Genomic DNA, 24703 nt, shown 5'->3' on the forward strand with positions numbered 1-24703 from the left:
AAACTCTTAAGAGTAAGAAAGGAAGAGTTAGAAGTAGGGAAATGTAGGCTAACAGGCAACCTTAAGGGCCCACTTGAGACCATGAATTTCAGGCACAATTGGTAGACATCGTTGTGTTTTCTTTTCTCCAGAATTGTATGTCTGCCTGGGTGCAGGTGGAAAGTGGGTGGAGAGTGGGGTTTAGCCAGGGTTAGGGGTTCACCAGGCAGAAAACGGTGAGGTGAGAGAAGAGAAAGCTAGCTACCCTGAAGGGCAATCAGACGAGTAGCTATTATGATGGACCAGTAGTTTTGAACGAACGAACGATTTAAATGCTGGGGATAAAGGCAACATGGCTGAGCCTCGCTCAAACTCTGTGAGCCCTGGGGAGGCGCAGTCAGTGGGTCAGCGTGCCCCAGCAGGCTCCAGCCTCTGTGTGCACTTTCCTGACTTCCTTGGGCCTTGCGAGGGCCGCGCTGTGGGGCGGGCGGCAGAGGGCGCGCGAGGCTGGCAAGGGGGGCCGGGCTCTCGGGTTTCAATCCAGGCTCTCTGCCTGTCCCACGGCCCCGGGTACCACGGCCACTTAGGCCTGGCACCGGCTATCTTGATGAACTCAGCTCCCCCCAGGGCTAGAGCAGGAACGCCACCTCGGAGCAGGCACGTAGTAGCCAAGATTTAAATTCCACCAAGCAACCCTGGAGCGAGAACATGGTCTCAATCGCCGTCTAACGAAGGCCTGGGAGGGGCGGGGCTTCGGGGAGAGGCCGGGCCGCGGGGCACCAATAGCAAGTTAGGTGGTGGAGCCGTAGAGGCAAGCACTGCGTCCCGACGGAGCCGTTAGAAGAAGGCAGCCAATGGGAGAGCCCGGGCGGGGCGGGGCGGCCAATGGCGCGGGCTGGTTAGATTCAAAGGTGACTATAAAGCGTCCTGCACGCCCGTACTGGCCCGAGCCGGGTAGCGTCCGAGCGCCGCCATGGCCTTGAGATACGATGGCTTGGACGAACTGCCTGCCGCCTGCTTGTCGCCGTGTGGGCCGCCCAACCTGGCCGAACTGTACAGCGAGGAGCGGCGCTTGGCGCTCGAGGAGCTGCTGGCGGGCGGCCCAGACGCCTTCTCCGCGTTCCTGCGACGCGAACGCCTCGGCCGCTTCTTGAACCCAGACGAGGTGCGCGCCATTCTGCGCGCGGCCGAGCGGCCCGGCGAGGAGGGCGCTGCGGCGGCGGCCGAGGACTCCTTCGGCTCGTCGCACGACTGCTCGTCCGGCACCTACTTCCCCGAGCAGTCGGACCTGGAGCCGCCGCTGCTGGAGCTCGGCTGGCCCTCCTTCTATCAGGGCGCCTACCGCGGGGCCACGCGCGTCGAGGCGCACTTCCAGCCCCGCTGCGCGGGCGCTGGCGGCCCCTATGGCTGCAAGGACGCGCTGCGCCAGCAGCTCCGCTCGGCGCGAGAGGTGAGCGGCGCGGCCCGGCCCCTCGGGTCTCTTCGGTTCCCGATCTCACGGGACACCGTCTTCAAAAAATGGGAAACTGAGGTCTGCTAGGAGCTCGGGCCGGTTGGTCGAGGGGTTCCCCAACTCTCTCCACTCTGTGTGTATCCCCTCGGATCTCCGATCCCCTCCCCGTCCGCTCCTCGTGGCCTGGGAGAGTGGGAGGAGTCTCCATCCCCAAGAATGCGAATTGTGCTCAAGTTCAAACTCCTAACATTTACATTCCCTGGGAGGGTGACCGGAAATCCTGTCCGTTCCAGCTTTCAGTTAAAAACCAGTTGTCGGATTGGCTGTCAGCCGACTCTAGATCCCACTTTCAGGAGTTCCTTAAGAGGTGTACGACCTAAGAAGCGCATAACCTAGGGGGAAATTCCTAAAAGATTGTCCCCAGAGACAGCTGCGGGGAGTTTCGAGTCTTTCATTGCTAGTTACCCCCACGTGTCTTGTAGAAAGCAGATGCAAACCAGAGGGGCCAAGAGCCCTGGCCCTTTCCCCTCCTGCCAGCCTGGAGGGGAAGTTGCACCTTCAGTGAATGGGTGGGGCAGGGAGTTTGCATTTCCATAGGCTGGAAAAAAAAAAAAAAGCAGAAAGCCATGCATTAAGTCTTCTCTCCACGGTGGGTTTTGGTGCCGTTTGTCTGGCTCTTAAGTGTGATAAGGTATTGGGGTGCGGTGGGAGATTTTGTCTCCCTGCCAGCCTGGATGAGACTGCACCCAGGGTGCTGGGTACAGAGGGATCAGGGAGAAAGCATGCAGCACCCAAGGTGGCAGGGGCTGGTAGGGTGTAGCAGACACCTCCCTCCAGAGCCATGATTAACTGCCAACTTGCTTGCTGACTGGCAGTGCCCAGCTTCCTGGCTGTTTGCCTGTGACAGAGAAAATGCAGTTAAAGCTCCAGGTCGTGGTAAGACTTGGTAGGGCTTATAGCTGAATGTGTCTGACTGTGGTTCTGGTATCTGTACATCCGATTCGTTGAAGTAGACAAGCTGGGGACAAGTCCTGACTTACCAGTGTTCCTGATGCCCAATGCCCTTTGCCTGTTGGTGGGGTTGCAGTGGGTAGGGGATCCAGTAGGCTACTGCCTTGCCATTGTGGGAGGATATATGGGCGCCACCTAGGCTGTTATCAGCCCTGCGGTGCATTGAGTATGCTGAGGGTCGTTTTGATGCTACGGACATTTGTGAGTTCAGTGGGAAGATTGGAAAGATGGGAAAACGCATCTTTTTAGAACAGGTGTGCATTCCCACGGAGAAGGCTATGGCATCCCACTCCAGTACTCTTGCCTGGAAAATCCCAAGGACGGAGGAGCCTGGTAGGCTGAAGTCCATGGGGTCGCTAAGAGTGGGACACGACTGAGCGACTTCACTTTCACTTTTCTCTTTCATGCATTGGAGAAGGAAATGGCAGCCCACTCCAGTGTTCTTGCCTGGAGAATCCCAGGGACGGGGGAGCCTGGTGGGCTGCCGTCCATTGGGTCGCACAGAGTCGGACACGACTGAAGCGACTTACCAGCAGCAGTAGCAGCAGTGCATTCCCAATGATCACCTCTAGGGGGAGAACTTGGGCACTTGGAACTTGGGAAAAGTAATGAGTGGGTCTCTATGAGAGAGGAATTGCCCTAACCTCTTGCTTCCATGGCACCCCACTCCAGTACTCTTGCCTGGAAAGTCTCACGGGCAGAGGAGCCTGGTGGGCTGCAGTCCATGGGGTCGCTGAGAGTTGGACACGACTGAGCGACTTCACTTTCCCTTTTCACTTTCGTGCATTGGAGAAGGAATTGGCAACCCACTCCAGCGTTCTTGCCTGGAGAATCCCAGGGACAGGGGAGCCTGGTGGGCTGCTGTCTATGGGGTCGCACAGAGTCGGACACGACTGAAGTGACTTAGCAGCAGCAGCAGCTCACTTACTTACATTTGGGCTTCCTTGGTAGCTCAGGTTGTGAGGCGTCAGCCTGCAATGCTGGAGACCTGAGTTCAGTCCCTGGGTTGGGAGGATCTCCTGGAGAAGGAAATGGCAACCCACTCTAGTACTCTTGCCTGGAAAATCCCATGGACGGAAGAGCCTCGTAGGCTACAGTCCATGGGGTCACAAAGAGTTGGACACGACTGAGCGGCTTCACTTTCACTTTTTTCACTTGCTTACATCCCGTTTTCAGTAGTACTGAAGGGGTGCTAGAGCTAAGACCAGTCCATCAACTCAGTGCTGGCCTTAGAAGGGGCTCAGGACTGATGCTCAGACTCCTTTGTCTTGTAGGCATTCTGTAATGCCTTCCTGAGTAGAACTTCCTGCCTTGTTCTCTGCCCTGTATCTTCAAGATTCTGTATTTGGAATGTGAACAGTTGTAAGTGAGAAAGTTGGTATGTACCTTTAAATCTGATAAGTGTTTTCAATGTCTTTTCCATATGCCAGATTACTTGCTTATTCAGTGCCTACTGTATATCAGACACTATGCCCCAGGGGCTGGGGCCACAGGTGAAAGACATAACCCTTGCCTGCACTTGAGAGTTGATAGTCGGCTGGTAGGAAGCAGTGAGGAGGTTGCTACAGGCTGAAGAAAGAAAGCTTTAAGAGGGCGGCCTTGGAGCTGGGTCCAAGTGGAGTAGTGGGGCTTGTCAGAACAGAGCATAGGGACCGTCCCAGAATGGTGAAAAATGCCTGGCATTTTTTTGAGGCCGCCACGTTCCTCATAGCTGGAGCACAGAGTATGTGTAGGTTAATGGTAGGAGAGAAGGCTAAATGGGGAGATGGGACCAGACTGTCGAGGGCTTTGCACACTACTGGAAGGACCAGTGGGAGCCATCGAAGGTTTAAAGGGAGGAGAGGGACATGATCAGATTGGTGTCTGTGAGATTCTGGTGGGAGCCTGCAGGAGGATGGGTTAGAGAGGGGTGAGACTGGTGTCAGATGGTTGTAAGGAGGGGTTGTAGAGATCTATATAAGAGAAGAGGGTCTGTGCTAAGGCACTGCTGGGGGTTGGGCAGGGGAAGAGTTTCTGGTAGAACTGACAGGACTTGGTCATTTGATGGACCAGAAGAGTGGTGAGGGAGGGGGGCAGGAGAGGGAGCAAAGCCAAGGAGAAGGTATGGGAAGAGTTGAGATTTTTTTTTAGCTTGGGTGGGCAGTGATGCTACCAAATTAGAATATGGAGGAGAATGAGGCTGAGGGTAGGGATGGGGAAATGAGTTGGATCTGAGACACCCTAAACTTGAGGTCTCAGAGACTATCTCTTTTGTTCAAAACCAAACAGAAAAGCATTGCTTTCTCCGCCAAGCACTGTTCAAGTAACTCCAAGGTAGGTGTGATTATGATTTGCATTTTGCAGGTGATGAAATTGAGGCATAGAGAAGTTCCCTTGCCCTGAGGTCATGTAGCCAGGGAATGACAGAGCCCAGGACTCAAACCAAGGCGTAGCATCTCTTAAGCACCGTCAGCCATCATGCTCTGCCTTGTGCCAAGTAGAGATACCATCACTGTTCCCAGGTGGAGAGACATCTGTGGAGGGAACAGGTGTTAGAGCGCTAATCCGGTGGCTGGTCCGTTGCTGCTGTTCCAGGTAGAAGTGTGTGTTATGTTCACAGGGTGGCCGGGTCACTCCGGCCACATTCTTTGAAGTTCAGGATCTGTGATGGCGAGGACTGTGAAGATACAGGTCTCAAGCTGTTTCTGGATAAGTTGAGAGGCCATTCCGCGTCTGTTCAGACGGTGAAAGCACTTGATGGTGTGATTGAGTGCTTTGAGTGGGTCAGTGTCTGTGCTAAGCCCTTCCCCTGGATTCTCTCATTTAACCCTCCTCCCAGCTGTAGGAGGAGACCACAACTAAGACGAGACCAGGCACAGAGAGGTGAAGCGGCTTGCCCTCTAAGTTCGTGTGTGACAGAGCTGGGTGTGAACCCAAGTCAGCCTGGCCCCCAAGCTTGGGCTCTTGACCACTCACCACTGCACAGGGCCCCCCTGCCACGAGGGAGTGTTGGTTCTTTGGTAGCTTTCAACAGTCTGGGCGTTTCTAAGGGTTTCTCAAGATGTGGACTTTTAATTTCCACATTGCATATCAAAGCAACAGGAAAATGACCGCAACAGTTCTAGATCTGCCCTTAGCAGGAGGGAGACCAGAGTGGTCAGGGTACGGGCAGGAGAAGCCAGGCTCAGATGGTGAACAGGGGTGTCTGATCCTGGCTTTGCGGCCTTGCTGGATGGTTCTGGAATGGGTTTCATCCTCACCCAGGACTCAAGCTGCAGTTTGAGCTGTTTAGGCTTGCAGGATGTCTGGCACCGAATAGTGCACACCACATATTGCGAAGACTGCTCACCTGCAGCCTTGATCATTCAGCAGGTGAGTCTGCCTGCCTTTCCACTCAGCAAGGACTTGTCCCAGGGTAGCTGGGTCCGAGGCTGTGAGCCTGCCAGTCCCGCTCTTGGGAGAAGTTTCTGTGCACTTTTCAAAATGTGGGTCTGTTGAGTGTGGTCCAGCATCTTATTATGTACAGCCTGGCTTCAGAGGACAGCTAGCTGACCTAGGGCTCAATTGTAGGAAATACTGTTTTGTACTTTTATTCTTTTGCTTTGGACTGTTTGAGACCTGAGATGTTTGCTTTTAGAAGAATTCTGTACAGAATCTCCCCTGAAATACATACTCTAGAATTTATCCCTGTACTTCTATATTTGTTGATGAGTCATTCATTTCTTTGTCTCTGTTACCATGTGAATCAGGGTTGGCCTGGGCTCTGGGCCCCATGGATCGGGTGGGGGCGTGGAGACTTTGCCTGGAGGTGCTGTGTGCCCTTACATGGCGGTGTGCTGTTGCCGTGGCTCTTGGAATATTCCTAGTGTCTGGATGGGAGCTCCCAGGCAAAGCTCACCCTTCTAGGTGGTCCTGCATTCCCCAGAGCCATCGTTCTTACTAGCCACCCATTCCCTATGTGCTTTTGTTACAGAGGGACATTTCTGCTATGACCTCACCCTTGGGCATCCTTTTGATAACCTGAGCATTAGAAGAAGCTGTCATCGTGTTGACACTGAGTCCCGCCTCCTAGGAGGAGTAGCAGCTGAGGAATCTGTCGGAGGCCCCCCGTGTGCACGTGGCTGTATCTAAATTAGGGCCCTCCTGATCTTACACAACCCTCCTCAGAGTTGCAGTAGAACCTGTGCAGTATAATCAGTTCCTGTGCGGATGCCCGTCTCAACCAGGGCAGGCTTTCTCAACCTCGCCACTATTGACGTTTTGGACAGGATAGGTCTTTGTCCTGAAGGATCGTCCTGTGCACTGTAGGGTGCTGAGTAGCATCCCTGGCCTCTACCCAGTGGATGCCAGAAGCACTGGCCCCCACCGAAAAGCAGTGCTCACATTCAGAAATGTTTCCCCCAGGGAGGGGGTCAGGGGAAGAACGAGTTGCTGCTTTGATGGTTAGTTTCTGTAGGAGGTGATAAAAAGTTTTGTAAACAGACAGTAGTGATAGTTGACAATATTGTGAATGTAATTAAGGCCCCTGAAATATACACTTAGAAATTATTAAGATGGCAAATCTGTATGTTATATATTTTCCTACAGTTAAAAAAAAATCTCCAGACATTGCCAGATGTCTTCTGGGGGGCAAAGTTGTCCCCGGTTGAGAACCACTGGCCTAGGAAGTAGTTTAAGACCTTACCCACCAGACTTAAGTGTGGCTGCTTTTTATTCCTTCCTTTTGATTTTATGCTTTAGCCTAAGGATTTCAGAAATCTTTCACCATTTCATCTTTCTTCTTTTTAAGTTGTGGTAAGATATATGTAACGAAACTTACCGCTTTTTTAAAGTGTACCGATCAGTGGCATTACGGACATTCACTATCACCACTGTACCCATCACCACCATCCAGGGTCAGAACTTCTTTGTCTCCGCCACTGTAACCTCTGCTCCCATCGAGCAGCAGCTCCCCACTCCCTCTGCCTCCTAGCCCCTGGCCCCCACCGTGCTGCTTTCTGTCTGCCATCTCATTTCCTGGTTCTTTTTACCTGGCATCTGTCAGGCAGTTGAGAGAAGCTGCAGAATCATTCTCTGGTTCCTTTATGCATAAAAAATAAGTTCTCTCAGGAAGAGAAGTAGTAGGTATATTGGCTTTTTAAAAGCCCTAATGCAAATGATAGAACCTCTGGAGGGGAATTTGGCAATATTCAGCAGAATTCCAGTTGTATTGACCTGTGGACCTAGCTCTTCTGTGTCTGTATATCTGTCCCAAAGACAGATCTGATACTTAAATTGCTAATTTTGTAATAACAGCCTGTGAAACTTAGAGAAAACGATAGGCACAAATTCAGGTTTCTCTGTGAACACAACAATCTTTTTTTTGTCTTTCAAGTTGATATCAAGATTGTTATTTAAAGATACACTGGTGAAAAATACGAATAGGCCTGTGCAGTTAGCTGTTTGTTCCAGCACTGAGTATAACAGCAAAAGGCTGGGAGGGCTCAAACATCCTTCAGTGGTGGATTGGTGAGCAAACAAACCCTTCTGCACAGTGGAGTGCTTCCTGACCAATGCAGCAGCCTTTGGCCACCTGTGGCTATTTACATTTATGTGACTTAAAAGGAAATACAATTAAAAAAAACTCAGTTCCTCTATTATACTAATCATATTTCAAGTGTTTAATTGCCGCTGGTGGCCGGTGGCTCCCGTGTTGGACAGAGCAGATACAGAACATCTCCGTCATCTCAGAAGGTTCTGTTGTATGCAGTGGCCTAGAGCAGTGCGTATCATATGCTGCCTTTTATCTGCAGGGGGATTAGAACATGTATATGTATACATATACACACATATGCATACTTCTTCAGTAACATAAGTGAGGATGTGTACACATATATGCTTATGTATATTGTTTTTAAATGGGAGAATAAATAAAAAACTAGTTGAAGTTATTATGTTAGTGGGGAGGGCAGAAAGGAAGGGACAAGAATGGAAGCCAGATGTCTCTGAATGTAGTGTGTTTTGTCAGTTGGACTTGGGAGCCAGGCAGATGTTCTGCATAATTAAAAAATAAAACTAACTCACAATGGTAAGTCCCTGCTCCCACAAAACACCTCTTGATGCTTTCCCGTCCCTTTGAAAAAGCCCAGGGACTTCCCTCGTGGTCCAGTGGTTAAGACTCTGTGCTTCCAATGTAGGGAGCATGTGTTCCATCCCTGGTTGGGGAACTAAGATCCCACATATTGCACAGCATGGCCAAAAAATTAAAAATAATACTAAATTTAAAGAGAAAAAAGAAAAAGCCCAGTCCACCTGTGTACTTCATGCTGGAACAGTGCAGAGGAAATGCCACCATATGTGCCTGGCCCTTACTCTTGGGGCCAGTGAAAAACTGGTTCTGCCACCCCAGCCTTCCCAGAGAGGCCCCAGGCCACTCTCTGCAGACAGAGGCTCCACTAGTACTTTAATCTGGTACTTATATTGCTAACTTTATAATAACAGCCCATGAAACTCAGAGAAAACAACAGGCACAAACAAATTTAGGTTTTGCTGTGAACATTGACATTTTTTTTTGGTCTTCAAACTCTGAAGTTGGTATCAAGATTGTAAAAGAAATCTCCAGGAGGTCATTTCTGTTCTATTAAAATCTGTAATACTTGGGGAGAAAATACAGGTCTTTTGCTTTTTTTTAAAAAAAATTTTATCAAGAAGCTCTCCAGAAGAGACAAGAGCCCTGGGAACTTGAAGGAAGTTGACTTGGGTGTTGTGTGCTCAGTGTGAGGAATTCAGCAGACAGGCTCTTGTTGACCATGAGACAGGCTGATGCTTCTTTGCACATGCGCAGACCTCTGGTAGAATTCTAAGCATCTCCAACACGTGTCTTTGCTTTATGATCATGGGTGGGAAGGGAAAGAAACTGAGATGCAGTGAGAAGTGGTGAGTGACATGGACCTCTTGCTCCAGGCAGAGGAAGAGCAGAATGAGAACAGGAATGACCCACCCTGTGTGGCCCCATGAAGCTCTCAGAGCCCCACCCTGCTCATGGTGGGTGCATGAATCAGACAGCAGAGCTCAGAGCGGCTGTGTCTGAGGATGCTGAGCTCAGGTAGAATGACTTACCCAGGAAAGGTGGCAAAATGAGAACTAAGACTGTGCTAGCTGCCATGTGAAGGCTTTCTGTGTCCCAGGAACTGTCAGGTGACCAAACCCACTGCAGACGCTGCAGGTGGGTAGCGTTATTTGCATGTGGTAGAAGCCAGCACAGTGGAAGTAACTTGCCAGAGGGTACATGGTGCTTAGGAGTGGGGGAGCCTGCATCTGTGTCCAGGTCTAACCCTGCAGCCTCATCAGATGTGCCTCCCAAGGTTTCCTGATTTAGTTCATTCAGAGTTAGCAAACCCGCCCACAGAAAGAAGTGTCTGCTGCTGTCCTAGGGCATTCCAAGTTTTGTGTCCTTGGTGATCATCCTCCCTGGTGGACTTAATCTTATCTACTTTCTGGAATACTCTACTTGATCCTTTCAGGATCTATTCTAAGCTCTCAATCATCTGAAGACTGAAATTAGATTTGCTTGGGATAATGTTTAACACCTTTTAACAGGTAGCTCTGGAGGCGCCCAGACGGGGCTGAAATTCCAGCTCCTGCATTTGACTAAGTGTGCCACCTTGAACAAGACACAGAACCCCTGTGTGATTTATTTTTCTTTTCAGTAAATTGGAGATAACGATTAATGGGGTTTTCAGATCTCAAGATACTTCTTTAGAGCTTTTGGCAAACGGAAAAGATTCCAGTTGTACGTGGAAAGTAACATAAATGAGGGGGGTCTGTGCAGGATACTCCAGGGGCTGCTGCCTGTAACCATGTGGATCACCAGGCCCCATGGTATAAGTCCCTGGGGGATAGCTGGAGTGACTGAAGGAGGTAACTTGAGGTTGTGTCATCTATGATGATGACGTGGGACTTGGCAGGAGTGGCTGCTCTAGATGTGGCTGCAGAAAAGCAGGAACAGCATGAGGACCGGCAGCAGACCAGCCGTCCAGGCTCCGACAGCGGGGTGTTTCCTCTTTAGGTATCATGTTAGGACCGACAGGCACAGATGGGCTTTGACCCGGAAAGACATTCACGAACCACTACTTGCAGAGCTTTCCAGCCCTAAGAGAACAGACAGACTCTGCAGCATGAGCTGTTACAGGGCAATGCCCACCTGCCCATGGGTCTCTCCCTGTCCACCCCGTGGTATGACTCAGGAAGTGGGAGTGATGACCACTTTCAAGTTCAAGTGTATCTTCTAGGGCATAAACACCAACGCCTCTGAGATGTGGCCAGCCCTGGAGAGCAGGTACTCAGCTGGCTAGTGAATGAGCCCAGGTCATAGCTCAGTTCAGTGAAGAGGCTGTCCTTTTGAGAAGCCCCAGGTCTAGTTCAACTATGCAGGGCTTGGTTGCATGGGGGTGGGGTAGGGGGGTAGGATGGGGGTCTGTCTGTCTTGAAGGAAGGCAGGCCTTACTGAGACTGCTTCCAGAAGTCTTTTAAGGGCCCTGCTCTAGAAAGAGGAGGGGATGTTGGCTACTGGGGGAATCAAAAGGAGAAACACCTCCATCCACCCTCTAACTACTCTGTGGGGGTGAGAGGCCAGTTCTAATCCAATTATTTTCAATACACAGGAAAGGTTGAGGCCTCAAAACCAAACAATGAAACTAATATCAAATTAGATACTTACTCACTACCTAACAATGGTGGTGGTTGTGCAGTTGTTTTGTAGGGTGATGAATCAAAATTCAGTTTGGCAGGCGCCTTATATACTATGGGCCCCACTTTTGGGGCCCTGCCCAGCAACCCTCCAACCCTCTCTAGCCTGGCCAGCTGGGCTGGCCTCCTTGGCTCTGTCCCGGTGGTGTCAGGGTGTACATCCAGCGACTCCATCATGCTTGGATACCCCACCTCATCTCCTGTCTCTTGAGGATGGGGACTGACCCTGGATTTGTTTTTCTCTCACTTTTTATGAGCTCGACTCTCTTCTCACACGTGTGCATTCAGAACCCCTTTATGAGATTTTATGCCACCTCACAATCAGTTTTGAAACCTCCCTCTCGGGATTGTTTCTTTTTCTGTTTTCTGTTGTGTGGACCTGAGTTCACATCTGACTCCTCTGTGACCCTCATGGTTTCCCACCTGGCCCCCCATTGCGACCTCTGTTGCTGATTTTTGTTCTTTTAGTCTTTTCTTTTTTTGGCTGTGCTATGCTACCCACTCCAGTATTCTGGCCTCGGGAATTCCATGGTCTACATAGTCCATGGGGTTGCAAAGAGTTGGATACGACCGAGTGACTTTCACATGCAGGATGCAGGATCTTAGTTCCCCAACCAGGGATCGAACTTCATGGAGCACGGAGTCTTAACCACTGGACCTCCAGGGAAGTCCCTCTTCCAGTCTTTGTGTGCTGTGCACTCAGTCACTCAGTCATGTCCGACTGTTTGTGACCGCATGGACTGTAGCCCGCCAGGCTCCTCTGTCCCTGGGATTTCCCAGGCAAGAATACTGGAGTGAGTTGCCATTTCATTCTCCAGGGGATCTTCCTGACCCAGGGATTGAACCCATGTCTCCTGCATTAGGGGGTGGATTCTTTACTACTGAACCACCTGGGAAGCCCAGTTCGGTCTTCAGTCCTCCTAAACATTTGTTGAACCTAGAAAGCAATACAGTAGGCGCTTAGGTACGTGGCCTTGAGTTGGAGGAGGGGGCCGCACCTTCAACCTACACCGCCGTCAGTATCTTCTGTCCTGTTGGCTCCATCACTGCCCTTGTCACTCTTTAAACCTCCTGCTGTCCGTGACCTGTATGATCCTGATGCCTTGCTTGGCGTCCGAGACCTTCCGTGCTCCTGCACACTCTCCTGTCTCTCAGTCACGTGCTGTCGCTCCCTCTCGTGCGTACTCTGCATTCCAGCCAAACTGGGGCAATACCCTGTCATTTCCTGCCTCTTCCTCTGTCATCACGTGGCTTCCTGCTGGATGCCTCCCCGCCCCCTACCCCTTCACTTATCCCCTGACTAAATTGTCCTTATCTGTGGTTCAGCTCCAATGCCGTCTCCTCCAGGAATCCTCGGCTCTCCTCTGGGGGCCTGTGTTGGGTCTGTTGCTCCAAGGGAGCTGCTTTACTGTCTCCCATTCCCCGCGAAGTGTTCCCCTGATTTCATTGCCTCTTACCATGTATGTACCACTTGCCTGCATCCCAGGTCCTCGCTTTGTGGGTAAGTCAGGTGTGTGTCGAATTCTTTATAACCATTTTCCTACCTAGCACAGGCTTCAGCTCACAGTAGACCCTGAAAGAAGTGCTGGCTGCATAATCGAACACTGATTTCATGCTTGAGCTAAGCCCTTTCTAGGCTTTGTCTCCTTTAATCCTTGCAACAGCCCTTTGACGTAGATGCCAGATGCTGTTATCCATATCTGCTGGAGGAGGAGACTGACTGAGGCTCAGAGAGATTAAGCAATTTGCCCTGGGTCACACAGCTAGTAAATCACAGAGCTGGGGTCTGCTCCTAGGCCTTTCTGCCTTTCAGCCGCTGAATTACATGGGATAGATACATCTCCAAATAGGATGTATAAAAACACATTTGAGAATATAAACTTCTGGAGATGCCACCAGTTTAGAAAGAATGCTTGTTTTCTAAGTCACTGTCTTCAGTGGGTTTTATAGCTCACACCTGGAATTTTGGCAACATTGGAGAAAGGGAGCCAGAGAGAGAAATACTCCTTCCCAAATTCACTCACAGCAGTGACTTCCCGGGAGTGGCGTTTCAAGGTCCCTCCTCCTGGTAGACAAGACTGTGCAATGTTAGAGAAAGATGGCAAAATCATCCCTTTGTCTCTGCGTTTCTTTGACATTCAAATATTGAGTTGGCCAAGAAGTTCATTCGAGCTCCCCGTAAGGTGTCTTTGGATAATGACCCTTGAGTATTGTCCTGAGCTCTCTGGGACCAGAGGGATGAATCAGTCTTGTTCAAGGGCCTCTGCCCCCACAGAAGAGATGAGACCTGTAAGTAAATCAGGAGTTAATGTGATGGGAAGAGTCCTGAGTTTTTACTGGTGAGGTTTTCCAGCCCGCCAAAGAGCTCTGAACCTTGGGCTTTGGGAGTGGTTTCTTAAGTTGACAGCCCCTCCCCACGCTGGCCCCCAACCCTGACTCTGACCCGAAGCAGGGGCTTGTATGAGACCTGCATGTTTTGATGCCCCCAAGGCCTTGCCAGTAGTTAGCTGACAACCACGCTTTCAACCTGCAGAGGATGTGATGAGAGGCTTTGCCACTGGAGCGGCCTCTCTTGAGCAGGAAAGCTGGGAGCTGGTAGATATTTCTCTGCCCTGAACTGTCTGGACAGCTCAGAATCAGGACTGGTCACGTAAATCAGTGAGCAGATACCAGAGGGATCTCTTTTTACAGAGCACTCCATGTAATGTAGTCATTTAATGCTCACTAGGAACCGATTTTGGAGCTAAGGAGTAAGATTTTTCGAAGCAGCTATAATCTGCCTGAGGCCACATGGCAGCACCTAACTAGTCTGTGCTGAGTGACATTGATCAGCACAAAAGGAAATTGATCAGGAGGCAAAATGGAGCCCAGTCCTTGGGAAGAGGGAAAGGACTGGTCCAAGCTCCAGGGAAGCGTCTTTAGGACATATTTCCGTGTTCTTGTTGTGAGCTTGCGCTGTGGACAGATATAAGAGAACTGCAGAGACCACCTTTTACAAAGGAGAGTCTGGCGCTCTGGGAGCCATTTGGTTAGATCCTGACTGGTGGAGGGAGTAGACGTCATGAGGATGTGATGGGCCGAGGCAGAAGGTGGGAGGATCAGCCTGCCTGGTTTGATCAGTTTCAAGCCTTGAGTCAGTGGTAGATGGGGTGGTCCTTTCTAGATTATAATAGAAAATCATATTATGACCCAAAATCAGACAATAAAGTCAGGCTTGGAGACTGGTACACCCAGAAGGGGGCCTCTGAGAGACTCTTAAGGTTTTATATACATGTGTTACAGACATAGACAGAAAGCCATATGTCTAAGATAACAATGTATTAGCTGCAGAACCTGGATAACTTGCTGGTCTGAGCTATAAGACAAGGGTTTTAGTAAAGGAAGAGAATTGAATGGAACAGGTTCATAGGACGTCAAGGTAGTGGTTGAATTTACAGTTTTGAGAAATTTGTGGTGTGGAGGAGAGGGGCTGGGAGGCAGTTGGGAGGGTTAGCTGGGTCAGGTCCAGATTTGTAGGCTACAGTGGCCTGAGCATCTTTGAAAATGGAGAAGAGTCCATGGTGAGAGGAAAACTGATACTGCATAAGGAGAAGGAAGGAGGGATAGGGAGGGTGGGATCCTTTGGCAGCTCCGAGAGGGGGTCCAAAGTCCTGACAGCCGGCTGTAAGGTGGTGTCCTTGTGGGTTGACCACTGGCTTTTCTCCCTTCCCCACACCCTAGGTGATCGCAGTGGTGATGGATGTTTTCACGGACATCGACATCTTCCGAGACCTGCAGGAAATCTCTCGGAAACAGGGAGTTGCTGTGTATATCCTACTGGACCAGGCTCTGCTCTCTCAGTTTTTGGATATGTGCATGGATCTGAAAGTTCATCCCGAAGAAGAAAAGGTTTGTGTTACAATGTCTCTAGTTTCACCACAATCAGCAAGTAATGACGGTCAGTGAGCTACAGGGTAGTTGGTGGTGGTCTCCCCACTGGAAGCGGGGAGGGACTGGAGGTGTGAGCAAAGTCTTCTGCCTGAGGTCTCATTGGAAAGAATGGACAGAGTCAGGTTCAGACCTTGGCCTCTCCTGGCAAAAGGCTGCCTTGGAAGCTGCTGCCTTTTTTTTTTTTTTTTTTTTTTTAGTGTAAAAATGTATTATACAATGATCGTAGAGAATGTTTTTTAATCTATAGAGAAAAAATGGCTAGTATTTTTCAAAGGAAAACCCCAAAAGTAATATCCTTATTTTCCAAAATAAGGATGTTCCCAGAAACATAAAATGAGATGGAAATCCTGGAAAGAACTAGACTGGTTTCTTACACACAAAGTGCTATTCTGTCCATCACAGTAAATAGCATTTCTCTAATGGGGAGGAAGGAGAAGCTGCTGCTTTTGGCCCCAGCACTGGTAGGCTCCGATTTTAATCGTGATGATCACCGTTTATGGAGTCCTGCTCTGTCCTTGGCGCTGTTCTAGGCTGTTGACAGTGTTATGCCACTCACATCTCACAGCAGCCCCATCAGGTGAGTGGTATAATACCTATTTTCAGATTGGGAAGTGGTGACACCAAGAGCCCAGGGTCTACAGCTAAAAAGTAGTGGGATGGAGTTTCTCCATCTGTCTGCTTGCCTCCAGCCCTGGTGTTCTTTTTTTTTTTTTAATTTTTGACGGCAGTGGGTCTTTGTTTTTGTGTGTGGGCTTTCTCTAGTTGCACTTACACAAGCTCAGTCATTCTGTCATGCAGGCTGAGCTGCCTTGCGGCATGTGGGATCTTCTTGGACCAAGGATCGAACTTGTGTCCCCTGGATTGGCAGGCAGATTCCTAACCACTGGACCACCAAGGAAGTGTCAGCCCCAGTGTTCTTAATCCCTTTAATTTCTTGTTATTTTGAAAGTAGACTTTTTATATCATTTGCACTGAGCATGAAAGAATTTGAGCCAAGTATTTAAGTGTAAGCTTATATGACTTCACTAGCTTGTTTTCGACAGTCAGTTTAAAAATGCGTCTGGTGAACCCAAGGGACATGCACGTCAGGCCTGGAAAGCACATCATGATCTAACCAGACGTTCAGTCTGCTCTGCCGTAGAGCCTGGCGAAGAAATTGAAGGTGTCGATGTTTAATTTCAAAGTGCTGTTGCTGTAATTGAGGCTGTGTGTGAGCAGCAGGCAGATCACAGAATAGCCTGGCCATGACTTTGAGTGATTGGCTCTGATTCATCCACTCAGCAGAAATCTAGGTGTATTTGCCAACTCAGTTGCCTGCTATTGGTTGCTGCCTTTGTGGGGGGGGGGGGGTGGCTCTGCATCCTCTAGGAAGGGTCATAAGGAGGCCTGTCCCTTTGGCCTCACCTGTGTTCATGTTCATGTCCTAACTTATTCCTTAGGATGCACCACCTTGCCCCGGTGCCTTCACTCACCAGGGCCTGCCTGTGCTGGTGAGTCTGCCCCTCACCTCTTGGGGGTGGCTTCTTCTGCCCGGTCTGCAGAACTCGGTCATACCTTAATGTGCAGGCACTCAAGGGTGCTTTGATTGTAAAGCAACTACACTCCAGTATAAAATAAAAAGTTTTTTAAAGTAAAAATTAAATAAAAAGTGCTTTGGGCTTCCCTGGTGGTCCAGTGGTTAAGAGTCTGCCTGCCATTGCAGGAGACACTGGTCTGGGAAGATTCCACATGCCTTGGGGCAGCTAAGCCTGTGCACCACAACTACTGAGTCTGACTCTCAACCCCACGCTCTGCAACAAGAGAAGCCCCTGCAATGAGAACCGCACGCACTGCAAGTAAAGGGTAGCCCCCACTCACTGCAACTAGAGGAAGCCTCACAGCATCAAAGACCCAGCACAGCCATAAATAACTAATTTTTTTTAAAAAGTGTTTTGACCACCATCACGGAGGCCTATATAATATTCAGATAAATGCCAAAGGGAAAGTTGCACAGAATCACACTGAAATCTGCCCACAGTGATGTTCTTCGTGTTTGTGTTATATGCAGATCCTTTGAAGCTCTGCTCAGGAATATTATCCAGGAACCTCTCCCCCGCCAGGGCCATGTGCACCTCTATGGAAGTTTCTAGTTTTGTTTTTGTTTTTTTAATTTTTATTTTGAAATAATTTGATTTACAGAGGTGTTAGAAAAACAATATAAGGCATCGCTGAATACTCTGTGCCCAGATTCTCTAAATGTTAACATCTTGACAAACCTCAGAACAAATTTCAAAGTCATGAAATAAACTTGATATAGTCCTATTAACCTGTTTTACAGACTTCGTGAATTTCACGAATCATTCCATGAATGCCTGTTTTCTTACCTAGGATACAATCTGGGACCATATCTGGCATTTAGTTGCCATTTCTCCTAGCTTCCTCTCATCTGCAACTGTTTGTGTTAGAGTCTTAACGCTTAATGGAATTTGATGTTTCCTCATGGTTAAATTCATATTACCCATTTTGGTAAGAATAGCACAGAAACAATGTTGTGCTATGCCGTAGTTTGTTTTGTCTTTTGTCTTCATTATGAAATAACGACGGAAGTTGTGAAGAGAGGAAGATGGTATGAGCACATACAGGTTTCCATGTATCCTTCACAGTTTTCCCCAACAGTTGTAGCTTATATAACTTACAACACAACACCAGAACCTGGAAATTGACATGGGTACCAGGTGGGCCTGTTGTTCTGTGCCATTTTATCCCATGTGCACATCTGTGTGACCACCGCTATCAGAATACAGAGCTGTTCAATCACCACGAAGATCTCCCTCACGCAGCGTCTTTATGGTACATTCACTCCCCTCAGGCTCCCTCCCCTGGGTGTTTCATCCCTGGCAACCACTAATTTGTCCCCCATCTCTGTCATTTTGTCATTTAGAGAACAGTATGTAGATGAATTCCACAGTGTGTGACCTTTATAAAAAATATGTATTTTTTTTAATTGGAGAGTAATTGCTTTACAGTGTCGTGCTGATTTCTGCCATGCATCAACATGAATCAGCCTTAGGTATACGTGTCCTCTCCTTCCTGTGTGTGACCTTTTGAGACTGGATTTTTTCATGCCCTTGAGATATGTCCAAATTGTTCTGTGTATCAACAGTTTCTTCCTTTTATTGCTGAACAGTATCATAGAGTATGGTTAAACCACAGTTTGTTTAACTATTGACTCACTGGTGGATATTAGGGTAGTTTCCAGTTTTTTACAATTATGAATAAAGTTGCTATGAATATTTGTGTACAGGTTTTTGTGGAGATGTAGGTTTTCACTTATTTGGATGGTGTTATGTCTTGCTATATTAACTTAATCATTAATTTTCTGTCTCCTGGTCCTTGAAGGTAAGGAGCACGCCTTGTATCTATTGTCGCAAGACTTGGTACATAGTAGGAGCTTTTGTTGTTTGTGGAGTGAATGAGAGAATCAAACAAAAATCTTAGACATTTGCTTTTAGTGTATAAGATTTCTAAAGATACAGAGCCACTGTTCTGCTCCAAAGAATTCAGATTGGCTTAGTATTTTGCATTCCATTGTATATACATTTATGTGTGTCATTCTGCAAGGATAATTATACAATATATGGCCCCAGCGCATCACCAGAGCACCTTTTTGGTAAATGCGTACTTGTGGGAGAAGTAACATTGCTGATTAAGCCACATAATATGAGTGTTTCCGCCTCAGAAACCCTGTATTTAGAGAAGGCTTGTCCTCTCTTCCTGTTCTCCATACCCATTATGGGGTGGGGATAAGTGTGGATGGGCTGTTATTTATTAGCAGTGCTATTATACAAGAGGAGAATTGTCATCTTAGCTTCTTTGAGTCTTTGTTAAAATGTTATTTATCACTAGCATGTTTTCTTTGATGATCTTGTCCCCCACATTTTGTTTCAAAGTCACTGTTTGAATTCTGTTGTTCAGTGTCTCCAAAAAATGAATCTTCTTTTAGAGCACACGTCCACATGAACTGAAGGTCTCAAAAATAAATATGAATGCATAAAAAAGCATGCAAGAAGATGAACTTACGTGAAGTAGCATTACTTAAGTCCTGAGACTCACCTGGCTCCTGTACTGTGGGCGTTGTTACCCAGCAGTGTAACCTCTCATCTGCCAGTACGTTTATCTGTTCAGAATCGTAAACTAAGGCTTCTTCTATCATGTGCTCACTGGATCATTCATTTCTTTTTCTCCCAATCCCCTACCAACAGCTGATGACTGTCCGGACGATTACAGGAAATATTTACTACGCCAGGTCAGGAACCAAAATTGTTGGGAAGGTTCATGAAAAGTTCACACTGATTGATGGCATTCGTGTGGCTACAGGCTCCTACAGGTGAGTTTCTGACCCATCCATGGTTATTAATCTAAACTTTTAAGAGGAAGTGCATTCTATGAAGGTGAAAGCTGCTTTTGCCTATCAATGTGAGCCGTTATGGCCAACTATACCTCTGTGTGTGCATCTGTGGGTGTGAATAGATGTGAATAGGTTAGTCAGAGCATCTTCTTCTTGGAGTGGGTCGGGCCGGGGTCCCCTCCGTTGCTTTGTGGTTCACAAACCTAAAGAGCAGAGGTTGAAGCTTATCTGGAGACCTGACAGTGAGGGAGTCCTTGATTCAAGGCTTAGCCAGGCTTGCAGTGGACGAATTAGGGATTAACAGTGACTGGAATAGGGGGGCTTCCCTGGTGGTTCAGCATGAAGTATCTGCCTGCAGTGCAGGAAACGTGGGTTCCATCCCTGGGATGGGAAGACCCATCCTCTTGGAGAAGGAAATGGCAACCCACTCCAGTATTCTTGCCTGGGAAATCCCACGGAGAGAGGGGCCTGGTGTGCTACAGTCCAAGGGGTTGCGAAGAGTCAGACACGACTAAGTGACTAAACAACAGCCGTGACTGCATCAGTCTCAAATCCTATCTCTCCAGGCCTTCGACCCACCTTGTCCCTGCCCAGTTGAATTAAGGGTGGTTGTAGGCATTGGGCTCAGGATGGAGGGCACAGCTGAAGCTGCCTGCTTTAATCCTTCACCTTGATTCAAGCCTTATGATTTGGTGCTTTAGTCTAGAAAGCAGATCCGTGCTTTTGGCTCCACCTTTGAGGTCTCCTGTTGGCGTGGCATCTTAGGGTAGAGAGCAGGGAATTTGAATGGAGGGTGAAGATAAGGAGTGGTAAATGATAATCTTCAGAGGTTAAGCTATACCATTTCTATGGATGTGGCTCTGATGGTGGTATGTTTTGCCATCTCTGTGTTAGACTGTCTGATGGTATATGTGAGCTAAGGTGTGTCTCTGCAGTTTAAAGAAGAAAAACTATATTTGAAGAAGCAGGCAGCCCTGAGTGATAACTGAGTGTCAGCCCTGGGTAAAGGTGGGTGTGTAGAGGCTTGTGTGAGAGGAGGCAGGCAGATGAAGAAACTCTTGGTGTCTTTCTTTTCAAACAGTACCATTATTTCTCAGAACAATTCAAACTCCTCCTCAAGACTTCCTTTTATAAGAAGTTTGGCAATAATAGGAGGAAACTAAGATTTTTACCCACAGTAGGATTAATCTATATTAACCAAACTTTCCAATTGATTTTTGACTGTTCTGAATCTGAACTATAAAAACTGTTGCTAAAACTCGGCCTCTGTTCACCAGTGCCAAATAGAAACACAAAGACAGAGTTTTAGGTGAAGTAGAAAAGAGTAGCTTTCATTGCTTTGCCGAGCAGAGATGGCTCTTGATCTCAAGACTCTGTGACCCACCCTGGAGGGGCTGGTGAGAAATTTTATTGTGTTCAAGGAGCAGGGTGTAATCAGCTTGTGGATAGTTTTCAGATTGGTTGGCATCAAGGTGAAGTTTCAAGCTTCATCAGCCTTCTGGTTTCAACCAGTCTGGGATCTATGTTCTTGCAGTCAGCAGTTTTCATATGGAGGGTTTCTGCTTCCTGTAGAAACAATTTGGGATGTTTGTCAGGCCTTTATCTCTATCTTTCAGGGAACTAGGAGTTCCGTGATTCTGCTCTGTGGCAGATTTATAGTCTAAATTGTTACCAGTTCCCCAGCTCAACAGTTCTTTGTTGCTACATCTTCACATTTCCCAACCATTAACTCTTGAGTTGGCATTTTACTTCAAAAGACAAGGACACAGTGGCTCCAACAACTACCTCCTAAAAATGAAATATGCTTCCATTGAGGATGAGGATAAGGATAGGTTTCATTTGCTGAGGACTTTTTTAATCCTGGTGCTGGATAAGGTGCTTGTTTACATGATCTTACTGATGGTTTTCAAAAGGATCTTTCTTCTCCAGCTCTGAAGGCAGTTGTCACATGGTGAATTTGCTTTAGCCTGGGTTCTTGGTTACAAGAGACAGAGTTGCTACTGTTTTATGATTTCTTCTGTAAACACCCTACTCCTGATACAAATTTTTCTGAGTCAGTGGGGTGATTGCATTGGTACAGAAAGCTGGCTCAAACTACTTTATGCAAAATGGAATTTACTGTCTCACCTAACTTGAAAAAGGTACTGTTGGTTTTCAGCTCATCTTGACCTAGGGGCCATGCATTTATCAGAGCACCATGTCCTATTTCTGCTTTTTTCTAGTTGATTTCTTTTTTTTTTTTCCGGCTGTGCTGGGACTTCGTTGCCACAGATGGGGTTTCCCTAGTTGCGGTGAGTGGGGACAACTCTTCATTGCAGTGTGTGGGCTTCTCACTGTGGTGGCTTCTCTTGTTGGAGAGAAGGGATTCACCTGCTCCATGGCACAGGGGATCTTCCCGGACCAGGGATTGAACCCATGTCCCTGCATTGGCAGGCAGATTCTTAAATCACTGGACTACCAGCGAAGTCCTCTCATGGATCTTTATTTAGTCAGGTTTTCTGCTTGCAGACAGAGGTCCAGGCTCCCTTCATGTGAACTTCAGTAGCTATTTATAAAAGTGAGAGACTTCCTCTCTCTCCCTCTCTGATGGTATCATGCCTTGCAAAATTCCTTGGCTCTCACTGGCTTACCACCCACCCTGCGTAGATCCCCTCATCTAAGGGGTGGGATACTCTGGCCAGCCTGGGTCACCTGCCCAGCCCTGCTGTACCTGGAGAGGGTGCCTCCAGGCAGCTGGCTGGGCTAGCGTGAGTGGGGCCCTGTCACCATAGGAAGGAGGCGGCACACTGAACTGCCAGGGGTGCGCGGCCTCTAATCAGCTCTGCACGTGTGTTGAGCAACAGTGTCATCATTCGAATGACAGGCCTGTTTCCTCTGTGGAAACAGCAGCGTGGGCGAGGTAGTGAGGAGCAATGCCCCTGTGGTTCTCAAGGCCTGGGGCCCAGTCTAGGCTCTACCACGAGCTTCCCCTGGGACATCGCTAGGCACGTACCTCACTCCTCAAAGGAGGGCACTGCCCTCAGCATCTTAGGAGCCCTTTCTAGTTTTTAGCAACTCTGAGGCCAAGGATCATACATTTTAGCCTTTTGGTTGAATACTGGTCTTTTTATTTTTTAATCTTTTGGCTGAGCCCTCTAGCACGTGGGATCTCAGTTCCCTGACCAAGAATCCAACATGTGCCCCCTGCAATGGGAGGTTGAGTTTCAACCACTGGACTGCCAGGGAAGTCCCTTTTTGACTTCAATGTTAACATATTCCTACGTTATATCCTGTGTTAAGGCTAGCTGGAATTCACACTGCATGGTAGGATGCTGTCACCTGAATTGTGACTCTTATGTCACAGGATGTTTGGGCTTTATAATCAGGTTGACGGTAAGTAGATGAAGATCAATCATCCTTATCAACTTCTGTTTGTTTCTAATCCTGCAGTTTTACATGGACGGATGGCAAACTAAACAGCAGCAACTTGGTGATTCTGTCTGGCCAAGTGGTTGAACACTTTGACCTGGAGTTCCGAATCCTCTACGCACAGTCAAAGCCCATCAGCTCCAAGCTCCTGTCCAGCTTCCGGATCAGCGGCAGGTTTGACCATCTTGTCGAACAGAAACCGCTGTCCAAGGAGCTCACACTGGGCAACCTGCTGCGGCTGCGGCTGGCCAGGCTCTCGAGCACTCCCCGGAAGGCCGAGCTGGGTGGCGAGGAGGGCCGGGCTGAGGCTGGGTGCGGGGCCTCCAAGGCCTCCACCATCAGCGAGGAGGACTACTTCAGCAGCCGCAGGGACAGGCTGGAGGGCAGGAGGGCAACTGATGCCGCTACTCAGACAGAGCCCGGAGAGGAGACGCCCGCTGTGAGCACAAGTGACGTGGGGACACAAGCCAGCGCGGCCACAACGTGCGCCGGGACCCAGACCACAGTGGCCACCAGGGTGGTGAGCTCCCAAACCGTGGTCCCCACCACATCAGCCACCACCCAGACTGACGTGGATGAGGGTGTTCTCGCCTCTCCCGGAAGCCAGTCTAAGGAAGGGTCACCAGTATCAAAGATGTCTGTGTCGCGTTCCTCCAGTTTGAGGTCCTCCTCCTCTCTGTCCTCCCAAGGCTCTGTGGCCAGTTCCATTGGCTCCCAGACTTCTTTCAGATCCACTGACTTTGCCACGCCTGGACACCCCAAGTACTGGAGCACCCCCCACTTCGATCTGTGCTTCAGAGACTCATTCAGAAACTTGAATAAAGAGAGACAGTTTCACTTTGCTGGGATCAGGTCCCGGCTCAACCACATGCTGGCCATGCTTTCAAGAAAAGCATTCCTTACCGAAAACTACCTCGGTTTTAATTCCGGAAGTTTTGCCAGATCATCCGCTAACTTGCTGGCGGTTAGAGAAATCACGCTTTATCCATCCTATCAGTGACGGCTCTATGCATTCAGAGCTCCTGGCCTCAAACAGGCTTGCAGTAGATGTCACTGGAGCATCCCGCTTTCCGGAATGTCTCCTGTCCTCATTGCCTTTCCTTCACTCTGATTTTCTTTGAATTCGATGAACTGCATAGTATTTTATGTGCTTTATCTTTATTTTTATCATGTATAAACCCAGTCTTGGTTTTATGGTTTAAACACTATGGGTACAGCTTCTTTGCACAGTTTTAATATGGATAGCTCTTCAAGAGAATGTTTCAGGGTTCTCAGGTAATTCAGGTAAGAGGTTAAATATGTGTTGCATTTTTAGACTTATGTGCTCATATTAGAGGTTTGAATTGCTAGTTTTCATGATCAAAATCCTGTTCAGGAAAAAACCTCAAAACTCTTGTTTCTTAGGTGTGTCCCTTTTTGAGGATATCTGTGTTCTTAGCATTAAATAGATGTAAAAAAATCTTGTTTGGTGGTTGCTCGTGTCTTTTTTTTTTCCTTCTTCTCTGGCATTTTTCTGTTTAACTCTAGGAATGTGTTACAAGTAAACGCACCTCATAGCTATTTATGCATTTGTTTTTTAATAGTCTTGGGTGGAAAAGTAGATGACCGAAATTATAAAAGAAAATATTTAAGTTAGATGACATCAAAAAAGTGTCAGGGTCACACCTTCTCTAGAGATATAAATATCTATGTCACTAGCTCTACAGTTTGAATGAGAAAACTTGCCAGCAATCTCAGGTCTCTTCATGTGCTCTGGGTTGTCTTTTTCAGAGAAAAAGCTGTTTAGACAAGGACTTTAGTTTTGTGCTTCTCTGCCCGAGAAGGCCTCC

General features: G+C 48.3%; 1 protein-coding gene across 2 annotated transcripts; it reads left to right on the forward strand.

Moving 5' to 3' along the window:
* The first annotated feature begins 770 nt into the window (after window positions 1-770).
* FAM83D (family with sequence similarity 83 member D) lies at window positions 771-24077 on the forward strand. 2 transcript variants are annotated; one of them, XM_069546973.1, is made up of 4 exons: window positions 771-1429; window positions 14870-15037; window positions 19321-19445; window positions 22896-24077. In XM_069546973.1, exons 1-4 carry the CDS (start codon window positions 953-955, stop codon window positions 23872-23874), a joined length of 1749 nt encoding a protein of 582 aa, XP_069403074.1. In that variant the 5' UTR covers window positions 771-952; the 3' UTR covers window positions 23875-24077. The 2 variants fall into 2 exon arrangements, with proteins under 2 accessions (XP_069403074.1, XP_069403075.1); XM_069546974.1 differs by having other exon boundaries at window positions 917-1144.
* The last annotated feature ends 626 nt before the right edge of the window (window positions 24078-24703 follow it).

This window comes from Ovis canadensis, chromosome 13 (genome assembly GCF_042477335.2).
Source record: "Ovis canadensis isolate MfBH-ARS-UI-01 breed Bighorn chromosome 13, ARS-UI_OviCan_v2, whole genome shotgun sequence".
Classification (NCBI taxonomy): Eukaryota; Metazoa; Chordata; class Mammalia; order Artiodactyla; family Bovidae; genus Ovis; species Ovis canadensis.

Excerpts from the sequence above, each read along its gene's own strand:
- FAM83D (XM_069546973.1), top strand. The coding sequence starts at position 953 with ATGGCCTTGAGATACGATGGCTTGGACGAACTGCCTGCCGCCTGCTTG. Across the intron at positions 15,038-19,320 it reads TTCATCCCGAAGAAGAAAAG|CTGATGACTGTCCGGACGAT; the intron begins GTTTGTGTTACA and ends CCCTACCAACAG. Across the intron at positions 19,446-22,895 it reads GTGGCTACAGGCTCCTACAG|TTTTACATGGACGGATGGCA; the intron begins GTGAGTTTCTGA and ends CTAATCCTGCAG.